Below are 17,471 nucleotides of genomic sequence, written 5' to 3'. Positions count from 1 at the left end.
ATTTTATAATTGTTGGACAGCTGGAAGATAAAAATTCATGCTGCAATACTGTCAGTGGAGAGATTTTGAAGTGAACTGCATTTGGAGCATCCATTTGCATCCCTCTTGCCCTGTACAGTAGGGTGAGTGTTAACCGTAGTGTTTTCAGGATGATGGCAAATGGTAACCCTGAAGCTGTAGAGGCACAAAGAAAAGAGCCCTTAAACCCAGTTGTGGGAGGTTCTTTATAACCTGGCCACATTCACCACCCCCTCTCACCATACAACTTGCTGTGACATCAGACTGTTTTCTGAACTTCATAGTGCTCTCAAGCCCAATGTGTTCCAAGGCCTTTGTTCATGCCATTTCTTCCATCTGTTCTTTCTGTGTGGAAAGCTCTCCCTTTTGTACTTGGCAAGCTCTTACTCATCCTGTAAGGTTCACCCAGAATTTTTACTTCCTCTCCCAAAGCTTTCCCCAGTTCCCTTAGAGTTGGATACCTCCTCCTCAGAGGCACCGTGTTCCTCTCTTACCTCATTGAATCGATGTTGACGACTCCCTCTCAGTTGATTTATCTGGGAATATGGCTGAAGTGGACACCTGAGGTTTTTGCCACCCATCACATCTGTTTATCCTACTTCTGGGAGCAGTGCCCTAACTTTCCTTTCAGACACCACCCATCCCTTCTCAGAGCCTTGTTGTTTTAGACCATCTTTCCCAGATCACCTGCAGCCTCAAAAGACCTGATGCAAGATGGTTGTATTTCCTTCCCTGACAACCTGGTCTCTGGGACCAACTCACTGTAGAAGGACGAGAACGTATTGGGAAAGATCCCAACACTACAGAACTCTCAGAAAGCAGGCTCACCCATTAGCTCAGATGACAGACACCCTGATAATAGCCTCTCTCTTGAGCCCTCAGGGATAGCCAACTTCAGCTTGCTACCTTATGGGCGGGGGAGGGAAAGCAAGAATCAGAAAGGTTATTTGCCCCAAACTGCTCAGCTAACATGCTCTCACGAGTTCTACCTGACCTCAGAACCCACACTTCTCACTACACCAGAGAAAGCACTCGTAGGTGCTGAGTCATGGAGATGACCTAGGCCCTAGGGTCCCTAGGGGGACAGGGCCCAGGGAGAACAAACAGAGCCAGAGCCAGGGCTAGAGCCGACACATCTTTATTAGTCTCTGCAGGAGGGCACTGGAGCCCCTATCTACAGGGGAACTTTTGCAGGCTACTCTGGCTACTGGGCAGGAACATTAGCATTTCTGTGGTGTTTGGGACAGGAGACTGGAAGGAGACCAAATGGGGAGACTATTGGACAACCAGCAGGGAGGCACATGTGGGGGGCCTTCTGAACTGAGACAAAGGTAGATTATGCCCCAGAAGTGAACACTGTCATCTTTCCCAGAGTGAAGGAGGAGACAAAACCTAAGAGGGTGATAGCCACAGCTGAGGGCACAGGGCCAAGCCTCTGGGGAGCAGAAATGCATTTCCTGATGGAGGATCCTAGGGCTGGAGGTCCAAACAGGTGTTTCTGGACACTGAGGGAACAGGGAACCCAGTAAGCTGGTAGTGGGAAGGATGGGGCTAAATGTACAGTGTTTTGGGTTTGGGTATGTGTTAAAAAAAACAACAGGCAATATATTCATTTATTATGAAACTTCCTCTAAAGAAACCTCACACCTCCCCCTTACTCAGCAACCTTCTTAACCTAGAGGGGTATAATGATCTGACCCCTGCCTCCCTCCCCCAGCCCCTTTAATTTCTTTGATATGCCATGATGGTCATGGCTCTGCACTCTGGCCAACAACCTTACTTCTAGCCTGCATGCCTCACTCTCTGCCCTCTTACTGTCAAAGGACTGATAACTCTGCAGGGTCAAGTGTGTACAGCTGTTTTCCCCCACCAGGCCTGGAGCCACCCCAGGAAGAACCTGACTTCTGTGTCTCCAGCACCTGGGAAACTTGAAGCCACAGGAGTTGTTTTGTTGTGCCCTGTTGTGTTTGGGGCAAATATATCCGTGTGTCTATAATGGATTTCTGGGGTGTCTGGCAGTAGAGACAAGGGTTTTTAGTTAACGTTTGTGCCTCGGATGGTAGCTTCTTCCCTTGTTGGGGATGAGGGTGGGGAGGAGAAGGGGGAGATCCAAGCTTCGCATGGCTAATAGGAAGAGGCCAAAGTTGGGCAGGACTTGGGTGGAGGGGTGGGGCAAGGAGTAAACTATGCGCAGGGTCCACGCGCTGAGTCTCAGGGCTCAGAACCAACAGGGCGACCACATGAGCGAGCCCAGCGCCGCACCGGTGGCCGCCCCCGCGAGCATGCCCATGGCCAGCGGGGCTCCCGAGCTGTAGCAGGGATCCTCCCGCACTACCACGTGCGTTACGCCTCCGGGGCCTGCGGAGAGACCAGGGAACAGAGCGAACGTCGCTCCGCTCCTCCCGCTTGACTTCAGCCCGACCCCAAGTTAGGCGCTGAGCCCACTGCTCTGTTCCCGAGTCGGAGAAACTGAGGCCTTAACATGGGAAAGAAGTGCGGCCCGCCCCACGGCTTCCAGGCCCTGGGTCTGCTCTGGATATGGGCCAGGATGGAAAGGCAAGGAAACCCCGGGATCTCCAAGAACCTCCAGACCACATGGGGGGGCTGCCATTCCCGCATTAGCCACCAGGGGTCATTACCAGCGCAGGAACGGGTATTGAGCGGCCTGAGAAAAAGGTGGCCTGGAGACGTGAGTCCGCCCTGGGATGGGAAGGGGCTCCAACCCAAGTGCTAGTCCGCGTTTTGGGATGGGGAGGGCCCTGTGGAGGGTTCTGCCTGAGAAAGTCCTTGGTCACTAAAAGGGTGGGGCCTGACCCGGGCCTGGCCCTGGATGGAAGCAGGAAGCTGGGCGGGCCAGAAACTTACCTGGGTAGGGCTGTCCGTAGGGCGGTCCGTAGTAGCTTCGAACATATGTGGTCTCGTGCGCGTTGGGGGACAACACCTCATAGTAGTCCTGGTACGGGCTGTAGATACGCACCTGGGGAACCTTGCCAGGTTAGCTGCCTGGGAATTCCCTGGCCCGGGTTTGGTCCCGTACCCACTACACCCAGCTCAAGCCCCTCTGGACCCATGGAGCTGCCTCCCCAAGTTTAGAAATGGGTCCCCAGGGGCCAGCAAACTCATGGAGAAAAGCCCTGCCTCTCCACCAGACCAGGGTCCTTGTATTCTAAAGCTCAGCCTCATCCAGGTCCTAGTGAGGCCATTTTCTGCCCTGGCCTCCCACCTAGCACTTCCCCAAATCAAAAATTCTCCATGGTGCCCGGCTGGTGTGGTTTAGTGGATTGAGGGTCATCCCATGCACCAAGAGGTCACCAGTGTGATTCCTGGTCAGGGCACGTGCCCAGATTGCGGGCTTGATCACCAGTAGGGGGTGTGCAGGAGGTAGCCGAATGATAGTTCTCTCTTATTGATGTCTCTCTCCCCCTCTCCCTTAAAAAAAAATCAATTAAAACATATTTAAGAAGCATGTTCAAAATAATTCTCCATGGCTTCCAACTTCCTTCATAGATAGTCTGATATTTGCTAGCAGCTCTCCAAAGATTCCATTTAGAGCAGTGGTTCTCAACCTTGGCTGCACATTAGAATCACCTGGGAATCTTTTAAAAATCCTGATATCTGGGCCTCATCCTCCGGAAATTGTTTCTTTGTTATGGGGTGGGGCCACAACATTCGTAACAAAGAAACAGAATTTCTGGAGGATGAGGCCCAGAAATCAGGATTTTAAAAAGATTCCCAGGTGATTCTAATGTGCAGCCAAGGTTGAGAACCACTGATTTAGAGAAACCCGATGAATTTCTCTACTCTCCTAGTCATGGAGAGGGAGTCCTGGCCAAGCCCCAGGCCCAGGAAATAAAAGAGGGTTGGGGAGGAAGGAATGGAATTGATCCAGTAGGGAAAGGAAGTAATTAAAGTATTATTGAGCATCCACCATGTACCAGGCCTGAGGGAGATGTTCACAGTTACCTCCTCTGTTCCTTACCACAGTCATTATTATCTCCACGTTACCACAGAGCTAAGGATGGAGGCTCAGAAAATGGCCAATGTTCTCCGGGAGGGAGGAATGCACTCCCTGCCCGCTTCTCTTCCCATTATTTTTACCAACCCCCTCCAAGCCTAACTCAAAAGTCACCCACTACAGGAAGCCCTTCTGGGCTCAGAAGGAATCCTTTCTTTCTGAGTTCTCTGTGAGCTATGCTTGTGCCTCTTATTCCTAGCCTTCCTCTGGGCCTTTCCTGCTTGCACCCCAAATGTAAGCTACCCGTAGGCAAGGACTCTGATGTGTGTCACCAGCAGGGTCTAGTGCAGTGGTTCTCAACCTGTGGGTCGCGACCCCTTTGGCGGTCAAACGACCCTTTCACAGGGGTCGCCCAAGACCATCCTGCATATCAGATATATACATTACGATTCATAATAGTAGCAACATTACAGTTATAAAGTAGCAACGAAAATAATTTTATGGTTGGGTCACAACATGAGGAACTGTATTTAAAGGGCCAGAAGGTTGAGAACCACTGGTCTAGTGTATGCTAAGAATAAATATATGCTGAATTAAATAGTAGCGCCTAGTCCAAGCCCCTCATTTTACCTACAGAGAGCAGACCTGCAGAGGGGGCAGAATCCCCCTATCTCCTGGCTCCTCCTTGGCCACCCTTCCACCCTATATCTCTTTCTAACTGGGCTTCACACCTGAATGGTCCAACTCCCCTTTGAAGTCCAGGAGTCTTAAACTCCACCCATCTCACAGTGATTTCATCATGCTTTCATTCCCCCCCAACCTGCTCTTCTGTAAATTCTTTTCTCGAAATGCCACCACTCTGCACTTAAACCAAGACATCATGTTGGCACCCTTGTCTTCACACACTCATCTTCCACATCATATCAGCCATCAGGTCACATGACTTTATCTTCTAAATATGCTCTTCTGTCCATCTTTTTGGCTGGTGCCAAGAGAATAAGCCATTAGTTTTGGCAACTTGGAAGCCGTGGGTGACCTTGATAAAATACCTTTCAGAGGCGTGATTGGGAAAAGAAGTCAGACTATAGGGAATTAAAGAATGACTGAGAGGTGAGGGATGGAACCAACATATCATGACATCTCTTTCAAGAAGTTTAGCTGTAGCCCTGGCCAGTGTTTCTCAGTGGTTAGAATGTTGGCCAGTGCATCAAAGGGTCTTGGGTTTGATTCACAGTCAAGGGCACATACCTAGGTTGCAGGTTCCATCCCCGACTGGGTCAGGGTAGGTGCAGAAGGCAACCAATTGATGTGTCTCTCTCACATGAATTTTTTATCTCTTTTTTCTCTTTCTCCCTCCCTCCTCCCTTCCACTCTATAAATATCAATGAATGAAAAAAAAATCCTTGGGTGAGGATTAACAAAAAATTAAATATAGATTTCAAGGAGGTTAAAAAAAAACACATTTACTTAGCTGTAAAGGGGAGTTCTCAAATCTCCACGCCATTTCCCAAAGATGGGGAGCTTGCCTCCTCACCTTTTTTTATTCAACTACCTAACTTGTCTTCCAGAGTCAACTCCAGTATTACTCCCCCTGAACCTCAGGTTCTGGTGGGCTCCCATCTGGGCACTCATTGGCCTTAGAGTTTCCTCATCACAGCAAAGCACCAGTCACTTGGTAGTGTCATTGTTTGTATCCCTGTGAGTGTGAATCTCTCTCATCAGACTTGAAGACACCCTCTCATCACCACCAAAGGCAGCGCCTGGGTCTAACCAGGCCTGATTGGAACATGGCAGGTGCCTAATATACTGAATATATCTCAAGTGAATCAAATACAGGGTCAGACTGGAACTAAGGTCATCCAATCAATCCAGTTTCAAGCTAGGGACAATGACCAGACCCAGGGCAATGCAGGAGACTCAGACAAACAAAGCTCAGCCTCAAGTGACTTCCCTCACTGTGCTCCTTCCCCAAGGGCGATCCAATAGGGATTTCTGGTGGGGGTGGCCAGGATTTGAGCTCCAAGCCTAGAAAAGGCTAGAGAGATCTAAGCACTCAGATCCCGAATTTTATCGGTAGGGAAGTTGAGGTCCAGAGTGTACACCTCTGCAGCTGCACAGGAAGCCAGTGGCCCTGTCAGGCCCTGGAGAGAATGGAAAACACCACTTCATGTCCCTGTGGGCCTCCTGTTTCTGCCCTCCAGGCCTGGGAGGCTCAGAGGTAAAGTCATGTGGGTCACCTGGCAACGGGGCAGGGTATCCCCCGAGACCACATGGACAGAAGAACCAAAGGACTTGATTCCTGGTCCTCCCGTCTCTGCAGGCCTAGACCCTTTTATGAGTGGGGGCAGGGTCATGTGATTCAGGTTATATGCAAATAGATCCCTTCCCTCAGAAAAACTGTTGTGTACTTATTGTAATATTTTCAAGATTCACAGCCTTTTTTAAAAATCCTCATCCAAGGATATTTTTTCCATTTATTTTAAAAAAAATTTTCTTTAGAGAGTGGATGGGAGGGATGGGGAAAGAGAGAGAGAAATATCAATGTGAGACATCAACTGGTTGTCTCCTGCACGCCCCTGGCCGGGTTCAGAACAAACCTGCAACTATGTACTTGCCCTTGACTGGGAATTGATCTCAAGACCCTTTGGTCCATGGACTGACACTCCACCACTGAGCAACACTGGCCAGGGTGGTTTACAATCTTTTAAATCCTATTTTTTGGAATCCCCACTGTAAACAAACTTGAATCATAGTTTGGGAATGGCGGATCCTTAGAATACTGGGCTGGAAGTCCCAGCCCTGCTACTGATGAATTAATTAAGTGACCCTGGTCAAGTTATGACCTGTCAGAGCTTCAATTTTCTCATCTGTAAACAGGGACAGTCCTACACTGCCCACTCCTGAGCCACAGTGAGAATCCAGCAGAGCCACGTCTAAGCAACTGGCTGGTCCTAGTACTTCTGGGCTCAGTGGTTCTTGTACATTAGAATCACCAAGAGAAATTTTTAAACCAGATTTCCAAAAGCCAAACCTGTGGTATTAGAGCATCCAGAGGTAAGATCTGAACATTTCTGGGTTGTTGTTTTTTAAGTCCTTAAGCGATTCTAATGCACAACCACACTGATCACCACTGTGCTAGAAAAGGAGCTCACAGTTGACTCTAAGACCACAGGTACTCTATGGCAGCCCCCCCACCTGTGCCCTGGCTGAGCACTGGGGAGAGGATTCATCCCTAAATCCTGCATTCCAGAAACACAGGGGGTGTGCAGGGAGACAGGAAATAAATGATAATATGCCATAATAGGTTTTTCACTTCTTCCTTCCTCCCTTTGTCCATTCACTTGTTTGCTCATTCAGTAAACATTGCCTTGGGCCTACTTGTGCCTGACCTTGTGCACCAGGAATAAGGAGGGTCAGAACAGACTGTCTCTCCATCACTGAGTAGTCATTGACCTGCTGTATACCCAGCACTGTGCCAGGCTCCATAGGGCAGAGCTGATCAGACCTGGTCCTTGCCTTGGAGGATGTTCCAGGTCTCATGAGAGAACAAAGAGGAATAACCAGGATGGAAACCAGGCAGAATGAAGACAGTGCTGAGCATCAGTGCAGGGAGATGTGGGAGGGAGTGACGGGGCTTGGAGGTCTGGGAGTCCTCCCTGAGGAGGTGGCAGCCTTTGGAGTGGGTCTTAGAGGATAAACATCAGTTTGTCAAGTGAATATGGAAACGAAGGGTTTTCACAGCAGAGAGAACAGCATGTGCAAAGGCTGGGAAGAAAGAAAGGTCTAGAGCCGCCAGGACAGAGGGTACAGCAAAGCAGGTGGAGCACAGGAGATGAGGGGCCTGTGTAGGCAAGACTGGCTCAGGCCAGATCCCGAGGCCTTGAAAGCAGGGTTGTGGTTGGTGTCCGATGGATGACGGGAGCCAAGGAATGTTTGTGAGCCAGGAAGGGATGTGACCAGGCCCAGTTTGGGAGGCACATCCTGGTGGCCAGGATGGAGGCAAGAAGGGCTAAGTCAGCACTTACCCAGATTCGCCTCTCAACATTACAGGGGCTCCACGAGCTGGTCACACACCTGACCTTGGGACAAACCCGGCGGCTTCTGGGAGGGACGGTGGCTCCAGCTGGGGCCTGCTCAGGCCACAGAAACCCAAGAAGGGGGAGGAAGGAGTTATCAGAGGCTCTACATCTGGAGAGACTCAGAGTTCTTAATAGGCCCTACCAGAGCCCTCTGCCAGCTGGGCAGGGGCTGGGGGTGTCTTCTTCCTCCTCACCCATGGTAAAGGGGGGAGACACGGAAGGGGGTGATTTTGCCAAAGTTACTCAGGGAAGAAGGATCAGTAGCATCTCTCCAGAATTAGCCCACCTTCACGTGTTTCGGGCTGCTGAGGCTCCCGTCTCCAGGGAGGACAAAACAGCTATGACCTGCCCTTCCAGCCACCTGCCCCCTTCACTGACCCCTCCCCCCCCCAGCCTTGCCCCTGGCCCTGTGTTCCCTAGAACCCCCACCCAGAGGAGGGTATAAACCTGCAACATGTGAAGAGAGAAAGTGCAGGTCACTCCTGCATAGGTACAAGACAGAGAAGCCCCCACACACAGGCATGAACACTCAGACAGGCAGGCACTGGTACAAAGACACAGAGACACAAACACACCCCCCTTGAGAAGCTCTGGGACCGGAGGGATGTGTGTGTGTGTAGAGCAGTGGGGGGTGCGGTAGAGGGTCAGAGCAGAGAGGTGTGGTAAGCAGAGCAGCAGGAAGGGGGGCAGGAAGAGAAGGGTCAAGGCAGCTTCATAGAGTCACAGAGTGCAGAACGGTCAGCTCTCACCTCCTTCCTTCCGTCTCTCAGGAGGGACTGATTTGCCCTGTATAAGGGGGATTTGGAGCTCAGAGCCAGTTTAGCCCAACTGGGGTCCCTCCACCTCCATCTTACTGACCACTGCCCAGCCTCCTCACTCCTAGCATCCCTCTAATCCAGCCTTCACCCAGAAGCGTGAGTCTGCTCCCCAAAGTTTGACCACATCCCTTCCTGCTTAGTGACCTTTACTGCTCCCCACAACCCTGGGGTAAAGTTCAGTTCCGTTAACTGGACTTCAAGGCCCTTAGTGACATAGCTCCTCAGAGGTCATCTTTCCCTCCGCACATTACCCTCCAGCCAGGCCAGACTCCTGGCCCTGATACACACGTGCGCACATACACACAAGTGCACATGTCACCTCCCTGCCTCTGCTCATGCAATCTCCCTCAAAATCTCACACTGGCCTGGATTCCAAAACAGGCTTTTTCCTGACTTAAAATGACGAGACTTTGGACACATCACTCCCTCTGAACTTCAGCTTCCCTATCTGTAAAATGGGGCTGAAAACATCACCCCCTACCAGCGTTGTTGGAGGTTTAAATGATATAACCGATGTCAGGTGCTCATCGGCATGCCCGGCTCTCAGAAGGTAGATGCCTGAGGGGGGCTCTTTGTTTTTTAGTGTTATGTTTTATTAAGACCTTTTATATCTATATCAGGTCTGAAGGGGTTTCTAAATGCACCCCAGTTTTCCCTGCTACTTCCCAGGGACTGCCTCTCAAGATGAGCAGGACTCCACTGTACCACAGATAGAAGGAGCAAGCATGGAATCTGGAGACAGGCAGATGGGGGTCAAGGGAAGTTGGGCCACTATTGAGCTAGGGGCTTTGGACAGCTCCTCAAACCCACACCTCATGAAGTTCTGTTGGCTCTACCTCTTAAACATGCCTTATCCTCGTCAGCTTGTCTCCGCCAGCAAGGCCTTAGTCCAGTCCTCCAGCCCGTCAGCTGGACACTGTCCCAGCCTTCTAACTGGTCTCCAGGATCCACTTTTACCCTCTACTACCCATTTCCTACCTACCAGCCAGACTATCTTTTTAAAAACACAAATCTTGCCTGACCTATTCGTGCCATCCCTCTGCTTAAAAACTTTCAATGACTTCCTGATGCTCTTTGGAGAAACATCCTTAACACAGCCCGCCATGCCCTGCCACCCTCCTTCCCCACTGCCCGCTCACCCCGAGCTCCCGCCACCCAGCCTTCTTTTTGTTCTTCAACTTGCCAAAGTCTTAATCCCTCTAGGGCAGTGGTTCTCAACCTTCTGGCCCTTTAAATACAGTTCCTCATGTCATGACCCAACCATAAAATTATTTTCGTTGCTACTTCATCACTGTAATGTTGCTACTGTTATGAATCATAATGTAAATATCTGATATGCAGGATGGTCTTAGGCGACCCCTGTGAAAGGGTCGTTCGACCACCAAAGGGGTCGCGACCCACAGGTTGAGAACCGCTGCTCTAGGGCCTTTGCACATGCAGTTCCCTCTTCCTGGAAAGCTGTTCCATTCACCCCACCCCACCCCTTTCACCCAGTCTATTTGTGTATACTTCAGGTCTCAGTGTAAGCCTTGTCTGAACTCCCATCTGAATCAGGCCTCCAGGGTGGCCACAAACTGAATGTACACTGCATGTCTCTATCAGAGCAGTTACCACCACTGCAATGGAACAAACAACCGTATAATTAGTTGCTTCACATCTGGCTTCCCAGTAGGCTGAGTCCAGGAGGGCAGGGCCCACATCTCCGGAGCTCACCTCTGATCCCTGCCCTTGGCACAGTGCCTGGCATGTAGTAGAAAGTCAGTAAACGTTTGCTGTGTACATGAATGAAACTCAGTCATCATCTGCAGAGAGGACTGATGAGGAATAGCTGGAATTGCATCTGTACCGCACCTGGCACATAATAGTTGCTCAATAAAAGACAGTTCCTTTCCCCCAGCTCACATGCCATCCCCTTCTTGGAGGCCTCTCTCCCCCTCCTCTGAGCACCAGTGAACCATCTTTTGTCCTTTCCTACCTGAGACTCAGGGCATCAGAGTCTGCACAAGTCAATTCACTCACATACAGTGGCACCTCAGTTCTCAAACTTAATTCATTCTGGAAGGCTATTCGAGAAAGCGATTTGTTCAAAAACCAAATCATTTTTTCCCATTAGAAATAATGTAAATTGAATTAATTTGTTCCAGACCCCCAGATGATTCCGTTTTTGTTTTTGTTTTTATAATGTAGCGCTTATTTTTTTTAAATGGTATAGCTACTTTATTTTTATTTTTTAAATCCTCACCCAAGGATATTTTTTCATTGATTTTTAGAGAGTGGAAGAGAGAGGGAAAGACAGAAATATCGATTTGAGAGAGACACATCAATTGGTTGCCTCCCGCATGAGCCCCGACCAGGGCCGGGGCCAGGGAGGAGCCTGCAACTGAGGTACATGCCCTTGACCAGAATCAAACCCAGGACCCTTCAGTCCAGAGGCCCATGCTTTATCCACTGAGCCAAACCGGCAGGGCATGATTCCCTGTTTTAACCTTTCTTATATACAGTCCATGTCTAATGTACTGTTTAACCTATAAACAAACACTTCTTTTCTTACATTTATTGAACCCCTACTCGCCTTCAGTGAACCACTTGTAGCACTTTTCCAGGGGCCTTTCAGGAAGTCAGCATGTGATCTTCCCTTTTTCATCACATGTTGCTGCCTCAAAATGCTGTCACTGGCTAACTGCTTTTTGTTTATCCAAATCAACAATTTTTCTAACTCTTCAGTGGCCTGTGATCACTGTTTCTTTCACACCCCTAGCAACATTAGCACTCTTGATAGCCCCTTTATGTTTTAAAATTGTGCTAGTTGTCCATTTTGCCAGCAAAAACAAACAAACAAAAAACCCACAAAAAGAAATATTCACAGCACAATTTCCTGAGATGTTAACAATGCAAGGTTTAGCAGTAGACTCCAATTCTCTCCTTTGCTTGTGGCCAGAGAGATGCTTTTTGGCATACTGGATATATCAGCATGAAAGGGTAGTCAGGTCCAGAACTGAAGTTTTATTCAAGGACCGAGACATTTATCCCATGAACCAAATAGTTCCAGATGGGAGTCGTTTGAGAACCCAGGTTTGACTGTATATGGGAATTGAGAACTCCTGGCAGGCGGAGACCGAGTCTGAATCACCCATGATTCCATGGCAGGTAGGGGTGGGGAGGAGAGAAGGAGGGGATGGGGGCTCACCGGGGTGGAATTCGCCTCCAGCAGCGCAGTCTTCCAAGCTCTGCAAAGCAAACCCCACCACACTATGAGGGAGGGTTGGAAGAAGGGCGATGAGCCCCTACATTTTAGATTTAATTCCCTCACCCAGACTCTTGCCCCAGTTTTTTGGGGGAGGGTAAGATCCTTTGAGCATACAAAGGTGACCCCCTCCCCTGCCCCAGTCACATGGACAGAGCCCTCAGTTGAGCTGGAACCTCGTAATTCATTCGCAGTCCATAGTTTTTACCCTTTAGAAGGTCCCGTTTCCCCATGTAGACAACAGACAATGGGCCTGGGGTCTCTTCGGGGCCTTCAGATTCTGACATGCCTAGGCTGGTCTCTAGCTGCAGTGCCCGCCCCCCCCCTTCCCCATCCAAAACCTACAAACAGTTCCCCAACACTCTGACCCCAGAGCCCTGGAAAGGCCCAGTGGACACAGGACAATTGGGCTTTTGTTGGTTGCCATGGCACCTGTCGGGTGGACAAGGCAGCTCTGTGCTTTGTCTACCCAGAGCTCAGCTTCCCCCACTCCCACACACCCCGTCTCATTTACTCTCCTACAATGCAAAGGCCGCCTGACCCTCTGCCAGAGGGTAGGAAGGGAAAGAATGTGAGTGAGCAGCCGGTGCCTGAAGATACAGCCAGTCTCACAGTGTGGACCTGAGTCTGACATTGGGGGCCCCCCATGATATGGAAGGCGGCCTCTGTTAGGCAGGTCAGGGTCCGCTCCTCAGATCAGTCTCCAACCAGGACATCGTCTCAGAAGGAGGGTCCTCTGAGGATGCCACAGGGCTCTGTTCCTTCGTATCGCTCCTAAGTGAGGGCTCACCTCAGAGACTGTGAAAGACCTGACTCCGAATGATCAGGGGCCACACACTTGAGGCAGGTGTGCACACTCCTCCCCCAGCAGTCCAACGGGGTACCTTACCAATCACCATGGGCCATCACATCCACTCCTCCAGCCCCCACCAACCTGACTGGCCTGTCTGTCCCCTCTTCCTAATGTCAGGGAACCAGAAGGCCCAACGAGGAGCAGGCATCTGATCACACTCCCTAGGATACCATTCCATCCTCTCCTGGGAGCAACTCACATGGCGTCATCCTGAGTCTCCGCACACAGGTGCAGGCGGGAGCCTTCCCGTAGACTCACAGTCAGCAGCCCATCTCGGCTCCGGCCCTCTGGGGGCTGCACATCTAAAGGCAGACACACAGATAAGGGGTCCCCATGGGGCACAGCCCCTTGCAATGCATGTGTTCTGGGACAGACACGATGGGAGGGCCGTAGTCATAGTCACAGTGCCCGAAAGGAAAGGGCTTCTCACCCTGGCACTCCTGGCCGATCTTTATGTTGCGAACATTGGAGCGGATAAGCACACGGTCCTCCTCGTCCTGCGCATTCTCATCATGGTAGTAGCCCAGGGTCCCATCCAGCCACAGAGCGAACCAGTTGCGTTTCCAGCGGCGAAGGATAGAGCCTGTGAGATATTCCAGACCCGCCAGGCAGGCTGATCGCAGGGCCTGCTGGGGGCCAGAGCCCTGGATGGGCTCGCTGAGTCCCCTGGCCCCAGTCCCTCGGAGTTGCAACCACCCTTGTCTACCCCCTGAAATGACGACAGGTCCTCTTTCTGTCTTGCTCACCCATTGCCTCCCATTAGGCCTAACACATGGCAGGGGCTCCATAAACATTTTGAATGGCAAATGAATGATCTGATTCCTCCCTTGAGGGCTTTCAAGGCTAATCCCCAAGTCTCTTTAAAGGCAAAGACTTCTCCCTACCCTAAGCCTCTGTCTTAGCTCTTAGCTCTGACTTGTGTGATGGTCATGTAGTGTCTGCCTCTTCCATCAGATGGGCGGGGGGGGCAGGGTCCACAGCTGGACCTGGACTCAGTGTTTCCTGAACCAAATGAACTGAGAATAGGTCATGGAGGGGATTAGGGGGCTCCTAGCCCAGAAGAGCTCTTGCTAAGATCATGACTCTGATCAGAGCGTGGGTCTGGAAGCTGAGCCCTAGCTTCAGACCTTTTGTGATTGTAAATCTTAACAGAAAGGGCAAAGACACAAGAGAGCTTCTTAGAGCCTTATGGGTTCCAAAGCACAGGCGCATTTTTCATTTTGTTCTGAGCCTTGTTATGTGGCCAGCCATGGGCTGGGGTGGTGTGGACTCACAGAGGATCAAAGCCAGTCTCTGCCCTTGAAGAGCTCACAGTCTGGGGCCTGCATGGGGTGGAGGGTGGGGGGAGATGACACCCACAGGTAAAGACAGTTATAGGGAGATCGATGCTGTAATAGGTGTGGATGAGGCACTGGGGATCAGAGAGGCGAGCCTCTAATCCAGTTTGGTGTTGCAGCATGGGCTGGGGTGGGGGTTAGAGGAAAAGTGAGAGAAGGCTCCTCACAGAAGGGGACATCTGAGGTGGGTCTTGAAGAATAAGTAGAAGTTTACCAGGCAGTCAGGAATAGGAAGGACATTCCAGGCACAGGGAAAAGCATGGACAAAGGTGGGGAGAATAAAAAGGGCCTGGTTTGCTCCGGCCATGTGGCTCAGTTGGTTGAGTGTCATCCCGTGCACCCAAAGGTCACCAGTTCAATTCCTGGGGTTCTGGGTTTCATCCAGGGTGGGATGTGTACGGGAGGCAACTGATCGATGTTTTTCACATCAACGTCTGTCTCTGTTTCTCTCTCTCTTCCTCTCCCTTCCTCTCTCTCTCTAATCCAGCGGTTCTCAACCTGTGGGTCCTGACCATCAGAAAACACATATAGCATATCAGATATTTACATTACAATTCATAACAGTAGCAAAATTACAGTTATGAAGTAGCAACTAAAATAATTTTATGGTTGGGGGTCACCACAACATGAGGAACTGTATTAAAGGGTCGCGGCATTAGGAAGGTTGAGAACCACTGCTAGTAATCAATAAAAAACATATATATATATATATATATATATATATATATATATACTTTAAAGGGCCTGATTTCTTGGGAGAAGGGTTCCCTGTGGCAGGCCCAATAAGCCACTGTCCTCACTCCTTCCCCTGCACAAAGCTTGGCCCAGGGTCACTCACTCTGTCTCCACAGCCAGCCACCCCTCACCAGGGCCATTTCTTCAAAAGGACTTCCCAGGATGGAGTCAGGCGGGACCTGTCAGAAGAGCCACAAGACACACAGGCCTCATCAGCAGTTCCAGAGCAGCTCTGGGGAGAGAAGCCCCCAGCCCTGTCCTCCCTGGGGGAACCACCCAGGGAACAGGGAAGGTTTAAAGGAGTGTAAGTAAACAAACAAGGCAAGCCTGCCTTTCTCCTCCCCACTCTGCTCCAGGCAGAGAATGGCAGCACTGTCCTGTGGGGTCAGCGGAGCAGCCACCGCTGTGCTGGGGTGGGGGTGGGGGTGGGGGCAGGAGTCTGGATTCCAATCTCAGTTCCATAACCTTGGCCAGGTCCCCTGTTCCTGGCCTTTCTTTCTAGACCCGTAGAGGTGTGACTGTGAGGCAGGTAGAGGTTGGAGTGAGTAACTCATAAAATGTTAGAAACCCTGGGATTCTGAAATGCTGGCAGCACAGAATATTAGAATCACAGCAACAAACGAGGGACCTTCGTAATAAGAAAAGCCTCCTCACACTTGAACCTCATCTGAGCCGTTCATAAAGCGCATAAAATGATGGTTCAACAGCAGCTGGCTGGCTGAGCACTATGCCAGGTACAGGTCTCAGTGCTTTCGTCTATTACCTTATTGAAGTCTCACCACGAACCTTGTTACACCCAGGACACTGGGGCTTGGAGAGGTCCAGTCATTGGTGCAGACCCACTTGACTAGTAAGCAATGGAGCCAGGACTCACACCCAGCAGTCCTAGCTTCTAACCATTATACCAGCAGGAGCTTTAAAAACTCCAGATGCCCAGGTCATACTCAATCAAAAACTAATTCAGAATGTTTGGGGGTGGGAAGCAAGCGCTGGTAGTCTTTAAAGATCCCTAGCCGATTCAACGTGCAGCAAAGTTTGGGAACCACTGCACATACTATACCACCTTACCTTGTCCCAACTGTAACTGTTAGTCGAGGAGGATATTTACTCCTATTTTGCAGATCCACAAACGGAGCGATAAATACATTGACTTGTTCATGTACGTGATGGAACTTGGATTGGAATCTAGGTGTACTCTATTCCTAAGGGCAACTTACCTGCGATCAGGTGCCTCTGCCCCTCCCCCACTTGCTGCGTAGCAAGGGCTGGCACACCTGGGCTGGCAGGCCCGGCCGTGTCCCTGCTTCTCCTGCCGCTCCCTCCCACCTCCAAGCCCTGACACAGGTAAGACAAGAGGGCCAGGTGCAAGCAAACTCCCTCTCCAGCCTCCCCCTGATGCACCCACCTGTCTACACCTGTTGCAGGATGCTGCTGCCAAAACAGCCGCTACTGGATGCTGCTGCCACCCAACCCGCTGCGCCTGCGCTTTGTGCGCCCCAGAGCTCCTGGGGCGTATCACTCTCCGGACTACACCCGGCCCGGGACTCGCTGCCCCTGAGCCCCGCCCTCCGGCCCCGCCTTACCCCCTGGGAGGGGGCGTGGCGTGGAGAGCCGTGCGGTCATTTCTGGCCTCCTGGGACTTGTAGTCTGCGGCTCTGGAACCCAGCCGTGCGCAACCGCCCCTGGGTGGTGCCCTATTCTGACCCGGAGCACAGGTGAGAGGCCGCACCTGCGATTTTGTTTTGCTGTTTGTTCACTTATTTATCATGAAATACCTTTTTCTAAGAATCTTGAACTCATTTGCTAGGAAGAAAAGAAAGTAAAGCTGCAAGGAGAAGCCAGGCTCCTAGTTTTACCATGTTTTCTCAATATTCAGTTTGTACCTGGCACTACACTGGGCACTGGTGGAGGACGCAAAGAGGCATCCGACAAGGCCCTTCTCTTTCCCAGCTTCCAGTCTGGCTGGGGAGACAACGTGAACACACAATTAGGGTGTGATTTAACAACGGGGAAGAAGAGTCCGGCTTTGCCCAAGACGTTCGGCAAGGATTCCCAGAGGAGGCCGAGAAGGGGTTTGAAGGATGAGAAGGAGACTCATGTGCACACTAACCAAGGAAGTTTAAAAGCGTGTGCGGCACACCAGAGTGGCTCAGTTGGATGGGCTTCCTCCTGTGCACGGAAAGGTTGCGGGTTCGATTTCCCGTTGGGGCACATACCTGGGCTGAGGTTCGATCCCCAGTTGGGGCACACAGTGAAAGCACACATAGTGAAGGCAACCGATGGATGTTCCCCCCCCCCCCGCCCCCCTCTCTAAGCATGTCCTTGGGTGAGGATTAAAAAAGAGTGTCCAGTATTTAGCTGCGTTTGGCAAGTAGAGTGCAGGGGTGTGGAGGGCATGGGGAGTGGTAGCCGATGAAGCTGCAGGGGTTGCA

The 17,471-nt window shown here is 50.9% G+C and overlaps 1 protein-coding gene across 3 annotated transcripts; it reads right to left on the bottom strand.

Annotated features, from left to right (window-relative positions):
• Positions 1 to 1,141: 1,141 nt before the first annotated feature.
• PLEKHB1 (pleckstrin homology domain containing B1) lies at positions 1,142 to 16,588 on the bottom strand. 3 transcript variants are annotated; one of them, XM_081098647.1, is made up of 7 exons: positions 16,445 to 16,588; positions 15,143 to 15,218; positions 13,398 to 13,550; positions 13,167 to 13,269; positions 12,058 to 12,097; positions 2,884 to 2,995; positions 1,142 to 2,376 (listed from the first exon to the last, which is right to left on the bottom strand). In XM_081098647.1, the coding sequence occupies exons 2-7, from the start codon at positions 15,177 to 15,179 to the stop codon at positions 2,237 to 2,239; spliced, it is 585 nt and encodes a 194-aa protein (XP_080954773.1). In that variant the 5' UTR covers positions 15,180 to 15,218; positions 16,445 to 16,588; the 3' UTR covers positions 1,142 to 2,236. The 3 variants fall into 3 exon arrangements, with proteins under 3 accessions (XP_080954773.1, XP_080954772.1, XP_080954774.1); XM_081098646.1 differs by having other exon boundaries at positions 13,398 to 14,289; positions 16,445 to 16,530; XM_081098648.1 differs by lacking the exon at positions 16,445 to 16,588 and adding an exon at positions 7,999 to 8,103.
• Between the last annotated feature and the right edge of the window lie 883 nt (positions 16,589 to 17,471).

Source organism: Myotis nattereri, assembly GCF_964212035.1.
Source record: "Myotis nattereri genome assembly, chromosome: 9".
NCBI lineage: Eukaryota > Metazoa > Chordata > Mammalia > Chiroptera > Vespertilionidae > Myotis > Myotis nattereri.
The sequence above is the reverse complement of the archived record's forward strand: the minus strand, read 5'-3'. Positions and strand labels throughout refer to the sequence as shown.

Excerpts from the sequence above, each read along its gene's own strand:
- PLEKHB1 (XM_081098646.1), bottom strand. The coding sequence starts at position 13,761 with ATGTTTATGGAGCCCCTGCCATGTGTTAGGCCTAATGGGAGGCAATGG. Across the intron at positions 2,996-12,057 it reads TGGAGGCGAATTCCACCCCG|GTGCGTATCTACAGCCCGTA; the intron begins GTGAGCCCCCAT and ends AAGGTTCCCCAG. Across the intron at positions 2,377-2,883 it reads CTACGGACAGCCCTACCCAG|GCCCCGGAGGCGTAACGCAC; the intron begins GTAAGTTTCTGG and ends GTCTCTCCGCAG.